At 35.8% G+C, this 23,095-nt stretch overlaps 4 protein-coding genes and 1 pseudogene across 5 annotated transcripts; 4 read left to right on the forward strand and 1 right to left on the reverse strand.

The window, feature by feature from the left end:
* Positions 1-1,230: 1,230 nt before the first annotated feature.
* LOC120160655 (glycerophosphodiester phosphodiesterase GDPDL3-like) lies at positions 1,231-7,388 on the forward strand. Of its 2 annotated transcripts, none has more exons than XM_039171017.1 (9): positions 1,231-1,488; positions 2,556-2,855; positions 3,310-3,425; positions 3,550-4,057; positions 4,491-4,529; positions 4,684-4,968; positions 5,408-5,550; positions 6,208-6,688; positions 6,803-7,388. In XM_039171017.1, exons 1-9 carry the CDS (start codon positions 1,350-1,352, stop codon positions 7,099-7,101), a joined length of 2,310 nt encoding a protein of 769 aa, XP_039026948.1. In that variant the 5' UTR covers positions 1,231-1,349; the 3' UTR covers positions 7,102-7,388. The 2 variants fall into 2 exon arrangements, with proteins under 2 accessions (XP_039026948.1, XP_039026949.1); XM_039171018.1 differs by having other exon boundaries at positions 4,687-4,968.
* A 3,441-nt stretch (positions 7,389-10,829) lies between these two features.
* Positions 10,830-12,316, forward strand: LOC120160287 (pirin-like protein). The gene is made up of 6 exons (XM_039170701.1): positions 10,830-11,033; positions 11,108-11,157; positions 11,240-11,278; positions 11,370-11,398; positions 11,493-11,659; positions 11,739-12,316. The coding sequence occupies exons 1-6, from the start codon at positions 10,915-10,917 to the stop codon at positions 12,241-12,243; spliced, it is 909 nt and encodes a 302-aa protein (XP_039026632.1). The 5' UTR covers positions 10,830-10,914; the 3' UTR covers positions 12,244-12,316.
* Positions 12,317-12,647: 331 nt separating this feature from the next.
* Positions 12,648-14,288, forward strand: LOC120160115 (beta-1,2-xylosyltransferase-like). The gene is made up of 2 exons (XM_039170556.1): positions 12,648-13,373; positions 13,901-14,288. The coding sequence occupies exons 1-2, from the start codon at positions 12,708-12,710 to the stop codon at positions 14,162-14,164; spliced, it is 930 nt and encodes a 309-aa protein (XP_039026487.1). The 5' UTR covers positions 12,648-12,707; the 3' UTR covers positions 14,165-14,288.
* A 961-nt stretch (positions 14,289-15,249) lies between these two features.
* Positions 15,250-16,950, reverse strand: LOC120160117 (annotated as a pseudogene).
* Positions 16,951-17,140: 190 nt separating this feature from the next.
* On the forward strand, positions 17,141-19,037 carry LOC120160353. Its single transcript, XM_039170779.1, has 4 exons — positions 17,141-17,573; positions 17,949-18,077; positions 18,217-18,401; positions 18,481-19,037. Exons 1-4 carry the CDS (start codon positions 17,361-17,363, stop codon positions 18,860-18,862), a joined length of 909 nt encoding a protein of 302 aa, XP_039026710.1. The 5' UTR covers positions 17,141-17,360; the 3' UTR covers positions 18,863-19,037.
* The last annotated feature ends 4,058 nt before the right edge of the window (positions 19,038-23,095 follow it).

The raw sequence follows: 23,095 nt of genomic DNA on the forward strand, positions 1-23,095 counted from the left end.
AATTAATAACGATGAGTTAATTACTTGTATTATTTAATGTATTATAACGAAAATATATATTATTTGGAAAATGTCCCAAGGGAAAAGAGATTAAGGTAATTGGTTAGAAAGACCTAATTTAGATCAAAGTTAAAATAAATGGACTAAAGTAACTACGTGGAGTACCATATAAATAAAACAATAAATATTGTAAAAGCTGCATTATATCACTTCTAATTTTTTTTAATATATTTAAGAAGGTTTTCAATTACTTCTTTTATTATTTCCAACTAAAAAATAGAGTAAAAGAAAAATCGCAACTTTAAATTTACTACTATTATAATAGTTTTCATTTTATTTTTCTAAAGATCTAATCATGAATTTCACCATTCTACTCTACATAAAATAAAAGGCGGTCAAATACACAAATAGTTCATCGATTATAAGGTGTTGCTTTATCGAGTCCCTTGACTCTTAAAAGTTACAAAATATTCATTCTACTATCGGTGTTGCTTTGTCGAATCCTCCGACTATTAAAAGTTACAAAATGGTCACTCGACTATTAATATTCTAAACTTGTCATTTTCCGTTAAAAATTCGATAATTGTATAAGATATGATAAAAATCTGATCATAAAATCATTTTACATGTATTTTATAGATCAAATCATGTATATATTATGTCGTCGAGTCTGTGCTTGAAATACTAAACTATTGAGCCAATGCTTGAAAGTAACGACTATGCTAGTAGTCATCATTAAAATATAATTTTATCATATCTTAATCAACAGATTAATGTCCAACTCAAACGGGCTATAAATTTTAAACAAAAAATGATGATTTTGAAATATATGAATAGTTAAGTGATCATTTTGTAACTTTTAATAGTAGGAGACTAAAAATAATATTTTATAATCGAAAGATCATTTTATAATTTTTAATAATTAAAAGAAAACTGTAACACAGTATAATCGTTGAACTATTTGTATATTTTACCCAACAAAAAGTTAGTCCATCCATTTTATCAATTCATGATAATCATGTGTGGAAGCGACCACACTCGATCATTATGCCCACGGCTTCGGACAAGTCTCATTAAGCCAAGAACTTTCCTTAGACCGGATCCAGCCGAGCTTGAGCCGACGCATAATTCGGTTCGGAAAAGCTCGTTTAATTAACTATAAATCATTAAATATTTTGATTAATTAGAAGTGAAAAAAATATAAATATTGAAACCAACAGAAAGCCAGCCTAAAAGTTTAGTATTTTTCTCTTAAATAACTCACTTTTCTCTATCTAAATCTTGCACGGTTAACGACGGGAGGGAGAAACCGGCGGCGGAGATCAGTGGCGGAGCTGAGTTGTTATTTAATGAGAAATTTTCCGGCAATGGGAAGCTTACGTGGCATTTCGGTTGCCATTTTTGTAGTTCAAGCTCTGTTAGCTTCAGTAGCTTTGGTTTCAGCTCAAGGATCTACCACTGCTCGTCCACTTTGGCAGACTTTAAGCGGTGTGTTTCTCTCTTTAGGGTTCTTTTGTTTTCTAAATCAATTAAATGAGGTGATTCTTTTTAGCTTTTTTTTTTGTTTGGTTGCCGAGAAAGATGAGGAAATGTTGGGAAAACAGCTTGTTGAGCCGGATGCATTTTCGATTTCCTTTGTTTTTCTTAACTGTCCATTTTTCTTGTACTCAAAAGTGAAGGAAATGATGGGAAAATTGCTCATGCTAAGCTTACTTTGAGCTGCTTGAGCCTTTATCAGATTCGATGCGGTATGCATGAAGTTTAGCTAGTTTGAGCTTGGGTTTTGTTCTTATTCAATAGTTTTTGTTTATCAGCAGAGAAAATGGAGTGAGTAAAGAGAAATTTTCACTTTTTTCCCCAAAGAGAAAAAGAAAGGAGCTTCTATAGTTTTCTCAGATTTTCCTTCGAGAAAGAAAATTGTCTAGTTTCTATTTTATTCGTACAAAAATTGAAAGGAGCGATGAGAAAATGCATGTTTTTAATGATTTCCAACTTCCAAGCATCCAAAATGGAAATATTTTACTTTAAAAAGACAAAATCAAAAGTCACTTTATCTTTATTGGTTAGTTATTTTTAATTTTGTTTCAGAGGAAGTGTTAGAAAAAGAAAAGATTTCTAATTCAAATTGAACTGCAGCTATTTTTTTTGGAGTCATTTTAACGTTTATTATTTCAGGTCTCCTTGAAATGTAAGCCTGGTTTTTAGTATTTCATTTATTTGGTAGTACATATTTTCAGTTTCTGTTCAAAGGAAAATGGAACAAATTGATATAAGAAATGCAGCTTCAAGTTTTTCCTGATTTATTTCTTTGAATCTTTTTTGCTTTCTACTTTGACTCTTTTTTCTTATATTAGAGTTAGTCTTCTTCCTCATTGGAAGTTTGGCATTTTTCGCTCTATCAAGTAAGCTATCTTCAGGGGCAGTTTAAGCTACAACATTACCACATTTGAATCTACAGATACATAAAAGCATTTAGCATTAGCATCCATAGCAGACAAAAGTTTTTAATTTTTCTGTTGTTCAATAAACTTAAACAATTTTGTTTCCTTTTTCAGGGGACGCACCCTTTGTCGTAGCACGTGGTGGATTTTCTGGAATATTTGCGGACTCCAGTTTTGGAGCTTATAGTTTAGCTTTATTATTGGGTCCTTCTGATGTGATCTTGTGGTGTGATGTGCAATTAACAAAAGATGGAGCTGGGATTTGCTTTCCTGATCTTAAGCTAGATAATAATTCTAACATTGCATCTGTTTTCAATGATAAGCAAAAGAGTTACCTTGTTAATGGGGTCTCTACAAAGGGATTATTTTCTATTGATTACACTCTCAAGGATCTTGGAAATAATAATGTCTCTTGTAAGTTCTGCTCACAGTTTATCCCCCTTGTTTTGGTCACCATCAATGCTCTCTACCTTTAACTCAGTACTGCTGTCCTTGTTGCATTCTCTTTATTACCATCATCTTCACAAACTTTGCTTGATTGATAGTTAATGAACTCGTGAGTTTTGAGTTCATCTTACTGGTGTCAAAATTAGTTGTTAGTTTTGAATCCTAAAATACTAACTCATTTCCTAACCACTTAAAACCTAGTTCAGGCAATCTTACAATCAATCGTGTAATTGATTCTGAATTTTGATATGATACTGCTAGCTTTCACGTCAGCATTATTGCTTATAGATGTTCAGCATCTGTTTTTGATAGGTTTGCTTGGTTTGACTTGCTCTGCAATGTACCAGTAGTAAATTCTTCATTGCTTTCCGCCACTTGATTTATGTGTTATATTCTAATGCGTTATTTGTTATCTGGACAGTAAGTCAAGGTGTCTATTCTCGAACCAATAAGTTTGATGGGCAGAATTACCCAATTATGACTGTTCAGGATACCTATACTCAATTGAAACCGCCTGGTTTTTGGTTGAATATTCAGGTAAAAGATTTTTAAGATCTTAATAATACCTTCTTACTTTTTCCCTCCTCTTTTGTATCCCCGTGTTAAATTAGTGTAACTTTGTCTTCCTGTTTTTGGGTTTAATTGACTCTCTATTTTGCAGCATGATGCGTTCTATGCACAGCACAACTTGAGCATGAGAAGCTTTTTACTTTCTGTAATTAGAAATGCGGCTGCAACTATTGACTATATTTCGTCACCGGAGGTGGCTTTCTTGCAAAATGTTGCTCCACTTTTCCGAAAAAGTGCAACAAAGCTTGTCTTCCGGTTTCTAGGACAGGAGGATGTGGAACCTTCAACCAATCAGACCTATGATTCTCTCTCGAAAAATCTCACATTTATCAAGACATTTGCCTCTGGAATCATTGTACCCAAGTCTTATATATGGCCTGTGGATGGAAGTCTATACTTGCAACCTTCTAACACTATTGTCTTGGATGCTCACAAAGAAGGGCTAGAAGTTTTTGCATCGGATTTTTATAATGATATTCCATTTAGCTTCAATTACTCGTATGATCCAGTGGCCGAGTACCTTCAATTTGTTGACAATGATATATTCTCTGTTGATGGGGTTATATCCGACTTCCCAATAACTCCAGCAGCAGCTATAGGTAAGTTGTATACAGGAGTATGCATTGTGAATCCTTGGAAAAAAAGTTTGGCATCTTACGCCGAATTCTTACTTCTAAACTTAAATTATGGTCATATTTCATAATATTCTTAAGGATTGTTACTCGTCTCAATAATTTGCTTTGCCATTTTTCATGTTTATTCGAATTTTGTGCAAATTAGGGAGTATACCCCACCTTATGACTAAAAGGGTGCACCTAAGATTCTTGCACTTGGTATTTTTCTCCATGTTTGCCTTTTCTATTTTTACTCTATTGACTTGAAATTCTCAACAGTCTACACAATAACTAAGTCTGATTATTGAAAGAAAGGTTGCCTTATTTTACCAGATGCCTCTATCTTTTGCTGCCACTGAATAAGAACCTTTTTTTTCCTCGCTTCTTTTGAGATGCTAAGTTTTGTTTTGCATTGCAGATTGTTTTGCTCACCTAGGAAAAAATGCTACAAAACAAGGTATGTTATTATAGAATGCTTCTAATCGATTATCGAAAGACCTTATATAAATACACAACACGCACGCGAGTACACTGAGAGTTAGTGGTAATGGTCATACGATTATGCGTTAAAGGTTCCTCATAAAGTACTTTCTGTTTTTGGCATGCTACAGTTGACCTTTTGGTCATCTCAAATAATGGAGCAAGTGGAGACTATCCTGGTTGTACTGACATGGCATATACAAAAGCAATTGAAGATGGTGTGGATGTTCTTGACTGCCCTGTTCAAATTACAAAGGATGGAACACCTATTTGTTTGGGCACTATAAATCTCATAGATAGCACATCAGTTACTCAATCAGGTTTTAGCAATCTTACGGCAACTATTCCTGAGATTATGCCGGGCAGTGGAATCTTTACCTTCAATCTGTCATGGAGTGATATTCAAACCTTGAAACGTATGTCGAATTTAATTCTAATTTGCTTTTTTCTTTATTGCACTGAATTGTTTTTTTTTCTTTTGTAATGGGTGGGATGTCATCTAGATTCTAGAGTCTTTGGTCTTATATAAAATAGAAACTTAAGGTGTTGAAAATCAAAGTTGTCTACCTCAGTATAGTATGAATTTTGTACACTACGTCAACTAGGTTTGTAAGAGATATGACACTTTCTGTGCTTGAAACATTGTTAGCAATCTTGATGGAGCGTAAATAATACCCTGCTCTGGGAGATATTGTGTCTTTGCATACTGTACTTATGTCGTTTTTTTTTTTAATTTTCCCTATCATCTAAATTTGTGTTTTAGTGGCAGAGATTCTGCTGGTTTGTTGTTTCTTGGATATAATCGGCATTAGCTTTCTGTCAACTTATTTTAATCTTTGATTGATTCACCTGCAGCTGTAATATCAAGCCCACAGTCTCAGTACAAATTATTTCGAAATCCAAAGTTCAAAAATGCTGGTAACTTCTTAACATTATCGGACTTTTTAAGCATGGCAAAAAATGCTACCTCTCTTCATGGTGTCTTAATCAGCATAGAGGTCAGTTCTTGCCATTCTATATTTTCCTCAAGTTTATTGCTTTATGATGGTTGTTAAGAGGTTAGGCACGGTGGCTGTAAAATCATGAATTATGGATATTGTTTTCTGTTTTGCCATGGTGGAACTGTTAGCATGGTATCTTAATTATTGTGAGAAACATATCAGATTGAACCATATCCTTATATGATAGCTGTGGGTTATGCCGTGTGAAATATTCTGAGTGGAATGATCAAAGAAATTCTAAAACCTTTAAAGCTGTTTTTTTAATTGAATATCACTCAAGATTTGAAAACAATTTTCTTGTTTTTCAAGTTGCCGAAGTATATTACTTGTTAGATTAGAGTTGCGTGATCCAAATCCCTTTTGACTTGGCCGAAAGAGTTTGTGATGCAACTCGTTTGATAAATAAACAAAATAGAGAGAAACAAATTGGGATCTGTGCCAGTTGAATCCATACGAAATTATATTTCTAGGGAGTAGGAAACTCAGTTTTAGTAGATTTTTGTTATATGCAAGTTGATTAACCCTCAAATCGCTAATAGTCGCAATTGTCGTAGATACCGAAGAGAATAATCTTCATGACCTTTTCCCTTATACATCACATGAACATGTTGTTCTGAAGACTATTGACAGTTCAGACTTGTTTATTCCTTTCAGAATGCTCCTTACCTCGCAGAGCAGGGATTTGCCGTAACCGATGCAGTGCTTAATGCCTTGAGCAAAGCTGGCTATGATAAGCAAACAGATCAGAAAGTTATGATACAGTCCAGTAATAGCTCTGTTTTAATGAAGTTGAAGGGTAAAACCAACTATCAGCTTGCCTACAAGGTTGACGAAGATATTGGTGGTGCTCAAAGTTCAACCATTGAAGACATTAAGAGATTTGCCAGCGCAGTTGTCATTAGCAAGGACTCCGTGTTTCCTGAGAATTCAGCATTCCTTGCTGGTACAACACATGTTGTACAAAGGCTACAGGCTGCTAATCTCAGCGTATATGTTCAAACCTTCAGTAATGAGTTCACAGCTCAAGCATGGGACTTCTTCTCTGATGCAACCGTTGAGGTCAATTCCTTCTATGGGGGAGCTGGTATTAATGGTGTCATTACAGATTTCCCAAAGACGTCGGATAGATACCGGAGTAAGCGCCTACTGGTCGAGTTTTGCAACTGCTAAATGCTGAAACTATAAAACTTTTTGCTTTTCCATATCAACTAGGTTACAGAATGTTATTGACGTGATAAACTTATTGTAGGAAACCGATGCTTGGATAGAGGTAATAAAACTCCCGGTTACATGACTCCTGTGCAGCCCGGTGGCCTTTTGCAACTAGTCACACCTGAGTACTTGCCACCAGCTGACGCTCCAAATCCCTACCTGACTGAGGCAGATGTTGTCGAGCCTCCTTTGTCGCCCGTTGCTGCAAAAACCCCGACGTCTACTCAATCCGGTACCGCATCAGCCCCAAGATCACCTAATGGACAACCTAAAGTTGCCGCCTCTGTCATTATACCACTTATGGCTGTGCTTCTCGCCATATATTTACTGTTTTGAACATCGTATTGCTTGGATGTTGAGTAGCTTAAAGGTTTTGCTGCAGGAATGCACCGCCCGCGCTTCCTTAGTTCTCCCCCCCCCCCCAACAGCATTGTTAATTCTTTACTTAATAATTTTGTTGGTATGTTTATTCTTCTCGCTTGTCTTTTTTTTAGCACATAATTCTTGAGAGCTACATAATGTTTAACGGACGCATTTCGTATTTGATTTGTGTAAGATATCCGTCATTATTCATTTGTGTTAATTATTTATTGATTTATCAGACATTGTTCCCCTTTAACCTCACCTGCTTCCATATCGGTCCCTCGAATCTGGTTTTACCTTTGCTTCTCCTATTTGCCTTTGATCAAAGGTCTCCCATCATAATCTCCACTATATGTACTTCGTTTTATCATCATAGCCATTGATCAAATCCCATCTCACCAACACTTCTTAACCTGTGGTTTTAGTTGATATTAGATTCTGAATTCGATCTTGGCTAAAATAAGGACCCGAATAAGCCTCCAACAAATTTCGACTTTTCAGAGCATAACATTTTAAGTTGGATTTTACTTGACTCGTTAAGATTCAAATTGAACTCCAGTTGAACGTTAATCAAGGTTGAACTATTCATGAATGGAGAAAAATGAGACGACAGATAAATATAAAGTTAAAATCAAATCATTATAATATAATAAATTAGATTTAAAAGTTACATAAAATAATTAAAACACAATATGAAACAATATATCTAAACCTTTCAAAATCAAAATAAATGAACTGCAAACACTGAAAATTTGAATGATTCCGTAACATTTTTGTATACAAATAAAAATAACTAGTTTTATTAAAAGGTAGATAAAATTAAATATTACAATGATCGTATAATTAGAATATATTCTTATAATCATTAACAAAAGATATTAGCTACTTGAAATCATATAAATACGATATAAAATAAATGTTGAAAGTTCATTTTAAAAACTCAAACAAAAGTGTCACAATTTCAATGAAGAAAAATAAGAGAATTGGGGATTTTAGAAATGAAGAAAGTTGAAGATGAAGAATTGCATTGAAATTTCAGCATAATTCTCAATTACAATTTTGTTACATATATTTAATAACAACATCCAATTGTTTGTTTACAGCTGTCACTACTTTTGTCTTGTAGTCTAACTGTTTGCTTTCTGTTAGATTCCTTCAACAGATTGCTTCTTGGGCTTCATGGTTGGGCTGCCATCACTCAAAGTCTTCAATAGCTGCTATTGCTTTTGTCTCTACTTTGGCCCACTTCAATTCCACGTTCCCATCAGCTTGTTATCTCCTTTGGCCTGCTCCAGAACTATATTCCCATCAGGTAAATTAATCGATTCCTCTTTCTCCTAAATCCCTAACCTCTGAGTTTCCAATTCTCTGAACCCTAATTCCATCTCTCCCCCAAATCTCTTCTCCATTTCACTTGCCACCATGACAAAAAGATATATACGAACATATCTCATTGTATAAGCAAACGAACCACAACAAAAGATCAAATTATTGAAAGATCACCGACAATTGTAAATAAGATTTGAGCATCGTAAGAGAACTATTTTCGAACGCAAGCTGCATATACAAATCTAAAATGAGGGTCAAAAGCAGAGAAGATTAATATGATAACAAATAAGAGTTATCTTGATCAATAAAGTCATCGTCAAATTCAACACTGAAAAAAAAGTCAAATAACCGAAAACATGTCAAATGACAAAAAAAAGTGTCATAAAGACAAATAAAAATGTATCATAATGATAAAATTATTAAAAATTAAAAAATGTAATATAAAAAAATAAAGAAAAATAGAAAATATAGACTGCTAGTGACAACCGTGTTGTTGTCTACCAAACAAAATAAAATGACAAAAACAAGAAACAAATGGCTAGAAAGAAAGATTTTTTAGGGTTTCGCGTCGCCCTACCGATGATGTCTTACTTCAATGCCTAACATTTAAATACCTTAAAATATATAATAGCAATACTATAAAAACATGATTCTTTTCTTTAAATTGATTTAGTGTCATAAACTATTAGAACATGAGATGAATAATAATTTTGACTAAACTACGTATTTAATTATGTATTTCAATTTTGATTATTAAATTATTTGTTTTTTAAAATTATATTTAACGTTATAGTTTTATTTTATTTTGATCATCCGTCGTTAAAAAATAAATAAAACTGCGACGTGATAATTTTTTTATTCTTTTAAATGACGACATTGTTTAGTAACACATCAACGTCACAATTAATTTTTTTAACGATAGATGATCAAAAAGTAATGGTAAGTATGTTTTAAAAATAATAATTGCTGGTGACCAAAATAGAATTGTAAAACTATGTGGTGACTAAATTCGTAGTTTACCCATTTACTTTTTAAGTTTAACGATTATAATAAACTTTACAAATTGCAATACAGAACAAAACTTAATTTAAAAAGGGTAAAACATATAGAAACACAATTAGAGTAATAAGAATGTGCAATCATCATGGTTTTGTAATGACAAGATCATCAGATTGAAACAGGGAGTGGTTATTTCGGTGTTTAGAGCATCAAATGATTCAAAAGTCTACACGTTGTTATGTTGCCTTACAGATACTTGCTACGCTTTACAACCATAACTTAATTCTTCTTCTTTTTCTCCTAATAAGCTATTGACTTTGGTTTTGCTTTTCATTTTAATTTCTAATTATCCAATAAGATTGTGTCATGCTTCTGCGTTAATGATGTCATTCATCCCTTCCTCCTTAAATTAGGCAAATTTGTTTGGACAAGACATTAAAACATTGAATTTTTGTATAATGATTGTCCAATGTCTTCGAATGAACATCTATGAAAGACTCGACGTCTTCCACGTACAAATAAGAGAAAAATATTGTATATTTCTTATATATTCCGTTGAAGACATCTGATAATCTTAACGTCTTCTCAAAATATTATAACATTCACCATCTATAAAAGAATAAAATCCATAACACCCCAAATAAAAAAAAATTCATTTTTTTCTCGTAAAACTGGTTTTGTAAATACTGTTTACGATGATGTTTTAAAATTAATTTTGTGGTTGTTGTAGGAATCAAACCACGTTGTCTCCCATCATATGCTGGGTCTCATTGGGCTAATGTTTATAATTATTCTTTATATAATAAAATAACACAAGTTTATTATGTTTGCATGTTGTCACTTAAAATATATAATTTTTTTCTGAAAAGGTTTCGATATTTAATTATCATAAAGATTTCGAGTTAAATAAATCTTTTTAAATTATTTTTTATTTATAAGATTTGAACTCAAAATATTATTCGGATTAAAAAGGATAGATAAATTGGGGCCAACTTATTAACAGCCGCTGCCCTAAAAGCTTTGGTGAAGAAAGAACAAACATGCAATAAGAATATGCTTTTGTGGACCGATAATCATATTCATGTTTTAAAAACTTTCAATTTGCCCACCAAATTCATTCATGGCTTGGGCCCCTTTGGAAGGCCTCTTAGGACAATCGAATGGACCCTGATTTTACACGTGTTGATCATTCAATGGACGTGATCAAAATTTGCATCACCGCCACTTCATGGCAACGTCATGCTGACGTCCCCGATTAAGCTCAGGGAAACTTCCATGTCCCATGTGGGTCTTATTTGGCCTCCAGCAACACTTCCCCTATGACCTTCCAAAATATTTTACTATCAACACTGTTTTTTTGTTTCTTGCTTTCTCCTTATATATTCATTTGAATTCTTCACAAAACTCGTAGAATCTTGGTTTTCTGCTGAAAATAAACAGACAAGAAGAAGAGAGAAGATGCCTGAGAAAGAGGGTTCATGTGTTGGTTTGAATGAGCCAAGGTTAGTGGTGAGGAAGTTTTTGGCTAGGCCACAACCCGAAGGAGTTGGAGCAGTTGTGAGAAGAAGCATAGGCCGGTAAACGACTAAAAAGAATGGAAATTTGATGAATTTCAGATGTTTGGAATAAAGGTATCTTTTGTTTTTTGCAGGTTTGAGTTGAGATACTTTGATCCTTTCCTCGTTTTGGATGAATTCTCAGGTTAGTTTCCTCTGTTTTTCATGATGTATGTATATACATAGATAGATATTTGATGTTGAGGTTTTGGTTTTGAATATTGCAGTGACAGCACCAGCTGGATTTCCAGATCATCCACACAGAGGTTTGATTTTAATTTTCTCGAGAAAGTGGACTCTGTTTCTGGGAATTTATGTTGATTCTTATGTATATATGCTCTCTGTTTGTGTTGACAGGATTTGAGACCGTCACCTACATGTTACAGGTACTGAATTTGATCACTCAAGCAACATTTTTTTTCATGTAAATTGTATAAAAAAAACTTACTTTCAGAGGCGTACAATTGGTTGATCTATCAGGGGGCAGTTAAACATGAAGATTTTGAAGGGCATAAAGGGACCATTGGCACCGGCGATCTGCAATGGATGACTGCGGGACGGGGCATTGTTCACTCCGAGATGCCTGCAGCTCAAGGAACCCAGAAAGGTCTCCAGTTATGGATCAATCTCTCCTCCAAATACAAAATGTAAGTTCAATGAGGATGTTTTATCAAATTGATTTCGAACTCGAGCCCCATTTTAATCTCAATGTTCTTCATTTTGCAGGATCGAGCCGAGGTATCAAGAAGTATCGAGTAAGGATATCGCGGAAGCTACGAGAGATGGGATCAAAGTTAGAGTTATAGCCGGTGAGGCTTTGGGGACCAAGTCTGCAATTTATACCAGAACCCCAACAATGTACTTGGACTTCACTCTAGAACCGGGTGCTTACCTTCAACAGCCGATTCCAGGATCGTGGAATGCCTTTGTTTATGTCTTGGATGGAGAGGGTATCTTCGGCCGGTCGAAATCATCACTGGTGAACGCGCACCACCTTTTGCTTCTAGGACCTGGGGATGGCCTGGAGGCGTGGAACAAGTCATCTAAATTGCTGAGGTTTATTTTAGTAGGGGGTGAACCATTGTGTGAACCGTTGGTGCAATTCGGACCTTTCGTGATGAACACTCAAGAAGAGATCGATCGAACAGTCGACGATTTCGAGAACTACACAAACGGATTCGAGAAAGCAAGACACTGGAGATCTGAATCTGGTCGTACGTTGGGGTTCTGATTCTTGTTTTCTTGTTGTCTAAGAACCAATTGGTTCATTTTGACAAGAGAGTATTATGGGAATTAAACAAAAAGGTCTTTGGCATCTAAATAATCAAAATATGCTTAGTCAAGAAAATTTCAAAAAGAGTATTACGGGACTTAAACAAAATATGCTCATTACTTAATAAGCATGCATCTGGTGTATTGAGAACAACATCACTTTAATCTTAATTAACATTAAATTTGGAATTTAATCTCGAGAAATTATTTCTCTTTCTATATGATCTTAAATTTATCATGGTAAAAAAATTGTGATTTTCAACTTTCATCTTCACTTTTTAACTTTGAGAAATAACAGAAGCCAAGAAACTACCGAAACTTGTCGGATAAAAAACGTAAAACATGAACTCAAACTACTCGTCTTGAACAAACTCTGTTTTGAGTAAAACACAGTCGTCGAGACATCTCAGAAACGCGAAAGTCATGAGCAAGAAGCAGTGGACTCTTCTCAAGATCCTCTTAGCTCTCTTTGCTTTAAACTCCATCTCTCTTTACTTTTACTTCGCCTCCAGCCACCACAACCACCACCGGTACCTTGATGAAAACTGTCGCGACACGACGGCTGAGGGTTTTCCCGGAATGATCCCACACCGTGGACCTCACTTGTCGAAGCCCTGGCCGATCATCCGATCGTATCTTCCCTGGTCTTTGACCTCCAACGCAGCTCCAAAGTCATGCGAAGCTTATTTCGGGAATGGGTTTACAAAGGTAGCTGATGTTCTGTTCCCAAAAGCCACCGTGAGTTCAGGGTCGAGTTGGTTCAGGTGTCATTACTCCGAGACCTTGAAAAGTTCGGTCTGTGAAGGTGGGAAGATAAGGATCGATCCCGAGAAGATTAAGATGTCGAGAGGAGGTGAAAAGCTGGAAGATGTTATTGGGAGAACTGAAGAAGAAGAATTGCCTGAGTTCGAAGATGGAGCTTTACAGGTTGAAGTTCAAGGAGGAGGACCGAGGTTAAAGGGAAAGAAGCTTGTTGGGGGTGAGTTTTTGGACCAATTCTTGCCTGTTGGGAATGTTTTGAAGCATACCATGAGGGAATTAGTGAAGTCTATTGTTGTTATGGATGAAAGTGATTTTACTTGCCAAGAGGTTAGATTAGATTCCTCAATTAGCTTTTTTTTTTTGAAGCTTTGATTTCGGTTGATCGGTCTTGATGCTTGATGAAAATTGCCATTTCTGGCTGTTAATGGAAGTCTTGGAAGTAGATTAATGCTTATGCAGATATGGGTTATAATTTAATGCATGTCCGTATGTCAAAATATATGTTTAGGCTATCTGTTTGTGCCTTGTCCAGGAGAAACTAGCTTGTTTTAGCTTGATCTGTTAGTTTTATTGGTCTAATGTCTGATTGTCTTTAGATTGGCAGCACCTGCACAGCATTTTAAGTCATGCCGGTCACGGATTACCTGTGCTCCTGCAGATATTGGTTTGCAATCAGTTGGTTTGAATGTGGAATGTTGATATAATTTGTAAGTAGATACTAGTTTGAATTAGCCTGGTAGTTGATTTGTTCGGTTTTCTTCCGATCCAGTTCATTTTTGTTTTCTACTGTGTGCATTCTAACCTTATGCCAATTTATTGATTTTTAGTTCCTCTGGTTTTTGCTTTGGATACAGTGGGTAGAGGAGCCTACACTTCTGATAACAAGATTAGAGTATTCAAACCTTTTCCACACCGTGTCGGATTGGTACAGTGCGTATGTTTATTCTAGGGTTTCCGGCTTGCCGAATCAGCTGCATTTGGTCTTTGTGGATGGTCATTGTGAGGTATACATGCTCAGTAGTCCATATTCGGTCTCTATTAATGTCACCTTTCTTCTCTTTAGAATATCATCGTTCTTTCATTGCCATGTTTATCCATTCATTATGTACAATAATTAATGAGAAAAATATCAATGTTTTCATGTTGGACGGTCGTCCTTTCTGGTCCGAATGAAATGAAGTGAGAGTGTTTGAAGATAGGATCGGAAGGAATCTTCGGTTAGTGAGTGTTTCTCGACGATCTTCCTTTTAGTTGCTCAATGTATCATCAGCGACTCTCGTTTTTGATATGCCTGCAACAAGAAGCCGCTTTTGTGCATAATTTGAACACCTGTTTGTCTGTCTATTAAATGCTTATGATCCTACAATAGCTGATGTTTTTTTTTTCCTTCTTGGCTGAATATTTCCGGACACAATTAGAAGAAACATGGAGAGCACTGTTTTCAAGCCTTAGATATGCGAAAAACTTTATTGGTCCGGTCTGTTTCCGCCATGCTATTTTACCACCGTTGGGGTACGAGACTGCAATATTTAAAGGGCTTAGTGAAGACAGAGATTGTCGAGGGGCATCGATTCATCGGGAATGCAAAGTAAACCTCGTCAATGGGTTGTTTGCACACATGTCCATGAAGGAACAGGTCCGAACCATTCAGGATGCTTCTGTTATCATTTGCGCACACGGTGCCGGGTGCCGGTCTAACACACAGTTTCTGCAACACCAAAAACCATAATTCTTGAAATTATTAGCAGCTTTTTTAGACGGCCTCACTTTCAATTGATTGCACAATGCAAAGGATTGGAATATCAGGCCATTAACCTTGATAGATCATATGCTAATCCGGGTGTTGTCATTGATCGGCTTAACAAGATAATGAGGAGCCTTGGGTGCTAAGAAATTTTGTATCTACCATATATCTCTCCTTACCCTTTTTCCAGATTTTATTTCTGACACTTACCTAACAAAGATAGAAGAGATTGTTTACAGCTTTTGCTGGTGTTACATTCAAATTCATAGCTGGCCGTAAGGGACGGAAAGAGCAAAAAAAAGGAGACGTCGAGATAGTTCTGGCTGGCAATTGATACTACAGCATTGTTCATTTATTCAGAGACAGAAAAATTTTGGGTCTGATAATGTCATATTGTTTTCTATTCCCATATTCCCAGGAAAATAACATGTAGATGAAGGTATATATATAACACCGTTGAATAAGGCACAATTAACTACTATAAATTCAAACAAAATGTTCTGAAAAAAGGGTTAAAGAAAGGTAATAAAAGGACATTTGATCTGAAATATGGAAACTTGAGTAACAAAATTTTAGGCAGCACCCTTCCCCTTCTTTCTCTGGATCTTCTTCATGTAGAACTCCAGCTCTTTGCCTTCCAAGATACACCTGTAAAAACAATTTGTCATCGTATTAGAACTCGAGGGATAGAAGTTATTGTTACTGCTCCTGCATTTCATCCCAAGAGATTAGTGAATGTTAAAAGCTGATATCAAGAAATTAGATACCAGTCAGCACGGCCACACTGACCAGGTCGCGAAGTGATACGGGCCAGTAAACGACCACTACCGAATTGCTCATCAATATGTGGCTCAAGATGGGTGCGATTCTTCTGGCGCTTTAACAACTTCCTTAAGACATGGTTGCTCTTCTTCACCACCTCCTCAGCAGCAGTTTCACCTTCCTATATACGAAATGGAGCAAGACAATGTAAAAAATCGTAAATAGCAATATCGCCAGTCAAGGATTAAGCGAACCTGAGACATCATTATGCTTGACTTGAAGACTAGCTAAAGGTGTAAACCAGATTGCTATGTAATTTCGATAAAGGTAAGGGACCGAGTTCAGACAGATCAGTTGTTGAAGTAACTAATCAATGTATGAACTGATATATTATTGAAGAAATAATATCCAGTTGAAAAAGAAATTCCTCCTACCTCTGATTCTTTCTTGCCTGCTGCTGCAGCTGTTTTCTTCTTGCGACCAATGTCGATATTATAGTGCTGGAGATAACCATTGCTTGAATGGAGCAGCATCAACTTGAACAATAGCACTCTTTACCAAAGTTTGAGTACTTCCCCGAGAGAAGTTTCCAGTGTCGAGCCTCAGAGCACGCCACTTCACATTTCCACCTCGAACCCTAATCCTCCTGACTGTCTTGTTGCTTGACAACTTTATGTTTGCCGGTTGCCTTCCAAGCTCATACCTTTTCAAATAAACCATCAAAAGTTGGGATAAATTTAGATTGAAAAATCAAGTGATACAAACCAATAGGTAACAAATAAACAGGATAAGGTTTCTGGCATCTAAGCAAACAAGAAAAGCTCAACTTTTACAGTCATATAATAATAAAAAGAGCATACTTTATGGTAATGAAATGATAAGCAACTTGAATCAAGTACCAAAACAAATAAATCCCAATTAAGCTCAATAAAATCGCTCCAAAATCAGCATTTGTTCTAGAAAATTACAAGAACATAACCCCACTTTTTAATTAATTCTAAATCAACTTTCTAAGCATCTAACCAGATAAAAATTTATAAGAAAGCAATCGAAGGACAACAAATAAGGAAGAGTTTTGCATATTACTTTCTCTTCTTCCTCCAAACCTTCTTTTTACCACCAGTGGCACGCCTCTTGTGCATAGAATCACGAGAAATACCTACCAGAAAAATGGAATTAAACTCATTAAGCAAGAAAATTAAGCAGAAAATTAAATTTAGAACATATTGATGAAAAATTATTAGAGAAATTTGAAAAATACCCATTTTGACTGAGAGAAAGCTCAAGCCTTTTCCTGGGATTTCGAGTGTTGAAGCAAATCTATGTGATAAAGCTTAAGCTAGGGGTTCAGAGGAAGTGATTGGCGGAAGTGAGCATTGGGTGTGCACAAAAACCCTAGCTTCCCCGAAATGACTTTAATGTCCTATTTGGGTTGGGTTTATGTTGGAGTAAAATAAGCAGTGGGTAAACAAGTTCACAGCTTTTAGACGTGTTCGGATTTCATGATTTGATCCATTTGAGCCCAACTATGATTAAGGGATGTTGTATATTTGATACTTCTGCAAAATTTTGTCTTCATCAGATTGAGAACTAAAAGCTCCCAACTTTGCTCAACAATAGCAACAACAAGCAAAGCAAATTGGGATAAATTTATTCCTTTATCTCTCCAAACGCCCTTACAACTTGCCAATTTTAGGATAACAATTTGATTCCCCCTTTTACCTTTGTTGTTACAACTCATAACCACTTTCCTTGAATCGATCAGTGTATGCAAAATCTAGCCTTGGATACATTTAGAGGGTATTTTGATGGGGTTTGCACTGTTAGGTACCTCGGGTTCTTATGTTTCAGTGAGAGGTTCCCGTCACTGGAATCCCAAGTTTCAATCTTTCACTTTGAAAGAGAGGTTTGTTGTTGGCTTCAACCTGGTTAAGAATTCCAGGGCTTATAATAAACTTGCAAGACTTCCACTTTGCAAGAGTGAGTTTGTTGACTTTGAAGAAAGAACTAGCCCAAATGAGGTAATCTGTTGGATAGCCTGGAGAATGCTGATTGTGGATGGCCATAGATTTTGATTTTAATAGCTGCTTTAGAAAATTAGACTTGATTTTATTTTTATTCCCGCAAGATCTCGGAGCAAATATCCATGTTGGTTATATTTTATGGCTTTTGCTTTGTTTGTGATGGTTAGGATATTTTACCATTCTTAGCTGATGTGTTTCTTGGAGATATAAAAGTTGATTTGCTCCCAATTCTTTCATGGATGCTTAATTTCAACTTATCAGAATGGATGTCATCTTCTTCTTGTTATATATGTACTATGTTGGGACTTGGATATATTGGTGTGTTTGCTGTGGAATGAGAAGCTTATTTGCTACTTTAATTCCATTTGAAAGGTCAGAAAAGAGATAGAGCAATGCTATGAACTCATACACAGACTTGGGAGGGGAGTTGTGTACTTGGGTTCGTCGAGGATGGGACCTGACCATCCACATTACTCGCAAACGCAGGAGCTTGCTAGAGAGGCAAGTTAATTTATAGAGCTTTTATCGATATCAGTAAAAGGTTTTTGGCAAAAGTCGTGTACTTTGGAACAATTTTCCCTAGTGGTTTGTTCCTGTTTTCTCTTATCCTTTTTATGTGTGTGGTTTTCCTGCTTAGCAGATAGCTAACCTTTTGGAGTGTACAACGTGGACGGGGGCTGGTCCTGGCCTCATTGATGCTGCTATTAAGGGTGCTCAGGAAGTAGGAAAGGCGGTCGGTGGGTTTAAGATAGGTAAGGAAGCTGGAGAATGGACGTCCTCAAATTTTCATCCATACCTGCCCTCGGAAACTTATCTTACATGCAGGTGAATGTTACTGATTCTAACGGTTTACCTACACCGTTCTAATTCTATGCATTTGAATGATCCTGAAATAAAAATGCAGGTTTTTCTCTGCTAGAAAGCATGGGTTGGTTGATGCTGCAGTTCGGAGTTCGAACTCTGATAAGACAGCTGTAGTTGCTCTCCCCGGTGGGGTTGGTACTCTTGATGAGATGTTTGAGATTTTGGCATTGATTCAGCTTGAAAGGATTGGATCAGAGCTTCCAGTTCCCTTCATAGTAATGAACTACGACTCATTTTATGCAAAACTGTTGGACTTTCTTGATAATTGTGAGCACTGGGGTACAGTTTCGAAGGGAGAGATTTCGTCATTGTGGAAGATCTGTAACACTAATTCTGATGCTTTGGCTTACTTGGCAGAGTTTTATGATCTGCCCCATCCCGATAAAGGAAAGCATGAAACAGAAATGAGAAGCACACGGTAACTCTGACAAACTTCTCCCGTATGTGAGACACAAATTTCTCAGACATGAACTAATAATACATTGATTTGTGAATCTGTCCATGTTATTTTTCAGATTTCTACAATGAATTGTGAGAATCAATAGATCATGCCATTTCTGGAAAAATAAGAAATTAAAGCTTGTAGTTGGTTGATTCTATTGCATACATCCACTATAACAGAACATTAACAGGTACTTATGGTAAAAAAAAAACCTGGACAACATAGGTTTCCTGCAAAAGAACCTTAGGTCAAATAAATAATGTCTTTCACATTATGGTGCACCACTCAGGGTCACCGTTACGAAAGCCTTTTGGTTGCGGCGTCGGCTGGGGAAAGTATTTGGCCTGTGGCTCGTAGGAAGGATAATGCTGATTATAATCCAGGTAATGTGGGTAGTTTTCATATGTGGGGTGCCGGGTGCCAATTTCTTTGTTGAGGAGGAGGGTAGCCATGATAATAGTGTGGTTTTCCATAGGGATTATATTCGTAGTGGGCATGGTACAGGTAATCATAGCCGTGTCTCGAAGGGACGCTCATCTCTCCATATCCGGAACTCAACCGAGAAAGATCTGCATGTAACCCTACTTCTGCGAGTGTCTTCATAAGTTGTCTAGGGTTTATTCTTCCTGTTATCTGGACATGTCCCTTTTCTCCATCAATGTTATAAGTGATTCCTAAAGGAAACCAACCAATGCAAATTAAACTAATACAAACACAAATCAAAACAAAAATAAACATTATTAAGTGACTTGTTCCTCAAGAAATTAACAAGTAGAGAACAACCATCAATGCTGTCCAAGACCCTGACAAGCATCACTCGTCATCTGATGAATCGAATATGACTCTTAGAATACGGTTCTGATCTGAAAACAGAATCCAAAAGAAACCATCAGACTAATATTAATTAGTAATTCTAAAAGGAATTGTTGAATCTAGTTAGAGAAATAACTATAACAGTTTGGGTGTAACCATGTAGTCAGTTGGGTGATCCATAACTGAGATTGTTATTTCTTTGCCTTGAAGCCAAAGAGAAAGTTCCTGGTAGGCAATGGAAAACAAAAAAAAAAAGTGAAATGAACAAAAATGATAATTAGATTTAACTGATATATATATATATATATATATAAACTAAAATAGTTATCATATGGTAAGAAAGTTTAAGAGGGTGGATTAATCATGTTAAAGAAGTTAATTAGCGTAATTAAGTGTATCAAAGGAGATCAAGAAATTAAGATGGAATTCTGGAGAAATTTCCTCCATTATTCAATGACTAAGATTTTCATCAATATTTTAGAAATAAATAAATGAAATTTGCTAAATCCCATGGAATCTTACCCTGTTAATATCAAAATTATTGCAATTATTATTTGGATATGTTGCCATTTCAAAATTGATTAGCTACTTAGCATCTAATATATTCAGGTGATTTTTTTTAGATTATGATTGAGATATTTTTATTTTTTTCACAATTGATAGATTGAGTTTGTGTTATATTCTTTTTTATTAGCATGTGATGATTACAATATAATATTTGTTTGAAATTCTTTCAACCAATTGATAATGAACGCACACACATCCTACAAACAATCCTACAAACACATTGTTTGAATCCGGGATCTCAATAGAGAATAATATTCTATTTAATCTCGGAGATCGCTTGATTGGTTTGAGATGGTGAGATAAAACTAGAACTTGTACATACAGTTAAAAAATTCAAAAATCGAATAAAATACTAGTTTTCTCAATAGGATTAAGAAATTAAATTAATCCAAAAACGTCACCATCAATGCATAAAAAACATCTTATAATTGATAATTCTGTTGGCTGCTGCCAATCATAAAACTCTGTAAGCCAGCCTTAGAACAAACAAAGCAATGAAACTACTGTGTTTTCCTCCATCAAAAATGGGAGGAAACCTTTAACACCAGCTTCTCAAACAACAAAATTAAAACTCCAAACAAACTTTACATCAAACAGCAAAAGGAATTTCTGGGTTTGGAGGTGGTAGCTGAATTGTTCATGGCCTCATCCTTAGGCTCGGGTTCATTATGAACTAGTCCCCCATACGGATCAACTTCGCATCCATAATATAACCAGCAAAGTCGAGCTCCGGCTGCTTCGGCTTTCGCTAGCAACTTCAACTGTAGCAGAGGGTCTATTTTCCCAGAAATATAAGCTTGTCTTGTAAATGCATTTATGTTAAATGTTACACCTTCCATAGACTTGAATAAAAGACACTTTCCTATGTGCCAATTAGGAATATCTGTATCCACTAGCAAAAAACATTTCTGCAGGCAAAATTTTGCTGTTCTTCTAACTATTTTCAATGAAAAAAAATGGGGTTGTAAAGAAATTTTCTAGATTGGTTTACCATTAGAGGCTCTGATGTGTGCTTTGGAAGAGTGATTCCATAGTTTATGTGATGAGTAAAAGCAAGTGTGCTGGATTTCGCTAGCGACTTCAGCAGAAGAACTTTGTTAATTGTACCAGAAACATGTGCAAACCTTGTTTGTGCGTCAATGCAGTATGATACACCTGATAAAACCATTAACACCCCAACAAAATAAAATAAAATCTGAATTAAATAAATAAAAATAATAAATACAAAAGAGACAAAACCTTGAATAGACTCGAAAAGTTTTATCATTGTTGCTTGCCATCCTGGAAAATCAGTATCCAATTGCAGAAATAAAATCTACAAGAAAATTGAGAGTTTCTGTCTGTCTATCTATCTGTCTGTCTGTCTGTCTGTCTGTATGTATGTATGTATGTATGTATGTATGTATGTATGTATGTATGTATGTATGTATGTATGTATGTATGTATGTATGTATGTATGTATGTATGTATGTATGTATGTATGTATGTATGTATGTATGTATGTATGTATGTATGTATGTATGTATGTATGTATGTATGTATGTATGTATGTATGTATGTATGTATGTATGTATGTATGTATGTATGTATGTATGTATGTATGTATGTATGTATGTATGTATGTATGTATGTATGTATGTATGTATGTATGTATGTATGTATGTATGTATGTATGTATGTATGTATAAGAAGAGAATGATAATTACCATGCCTTCTGGTTGTTCAGCCATTGATGGAAGACTAAAAACTAGAGCATTTTTCTACCTTTTATTTGCTTTAATAGAAAGATTAATGGATAGAAAACTTAGCGAAGAAATATTTCAAAACGGAAGGTATACTGAATGTCCAAATCTTCCCATTAAGAGAGTTTTGGAAGGTTTTACAGCATGGTTTCTGGGATTTTTCTAGATATATATTTTTTTCACCAGAATCTGCCTTTGATGGCATATATTTAACTGAAACTTTACATACACATATATGGTCAAGGTATTGATTTTCCTACTCCAATTTCACCATTGATATTCTAGGTTTCTTGACCCTCACCGGCTGCTGTTTCATAGATTATTTATCAGTTTCATTTCCTTCATCTTGGTCACACTTCTTTCCGTCTCTGTTTCAACATTACTAGCTTCACTAATATAGAGGGGTTCAATGTATTGATCTCCATCATCTTCATCGTCACTGTCATCATATTTGAATTCATCCACTTCTTCTGGATCCTTTTGCCATTCTGTCAACGGGAGGTGGCGACCGAATTGGTCGTCTCTCAGGGGCAGAGAGGCCATTTGGGACAATAGATACTTTCCCTTCTTTGATTATCCCCTCAATCAGAATCTTCTCAGACTGGTCAAATGAGGAAAGTGGTCCCATCCTTAGAACACCGAACTGCCTTATGAATGCCAATACAGGAGCTGAGGCTGTGTCCAGTCCAGAGCAAGGAACGGATGTATAGGTACTGCACATAGCAGCGCCACATGCAGAGTCACCTCCTCCTACTTTCTTGACATCATTTAACCACCAATACTTCAAGATATTGGTGTCATTAATTTCCTGGATCCTATCAATGCTGGGATCTGAGAGTGGGTCTATACAACAGAAATCCGGATGATTCACCTAGTACGTTCTCTATGAGCCAACGATACACTTCATGCCTCTTCATAATATGCCCTTTGGTCATCCTGGCGATTGTGTCTTCAATCTCTTCATTATTACGGTCCCCTCCAGATGAGATGAGCTCCTTGACCGCAAGCCCTATCGCATCAGCACAGTATTTGCTCACAACCATGGCCTCACCTAAGGTCCACGACCGCTTGTGCAGTTTAATATGATTTCT

The sequence above is a fragment of the Hibiscus syriacus genome, unplaced genomic scaffold, assembly GCF_006381635.1.
Source record: "Hibiscus syriacus cultivar Baekdansim isolate YM2019G1 unplaced genomic scaffold, ASM638163v2 tig00111392_pilon, whole genome shotgun sequence".
NCBI lineage: Eukaryota > Viridiplantae > Streptophyta > Magnoliopsida > Malvales > Malvaceae > Hibiscus > Hibiscus syriacus.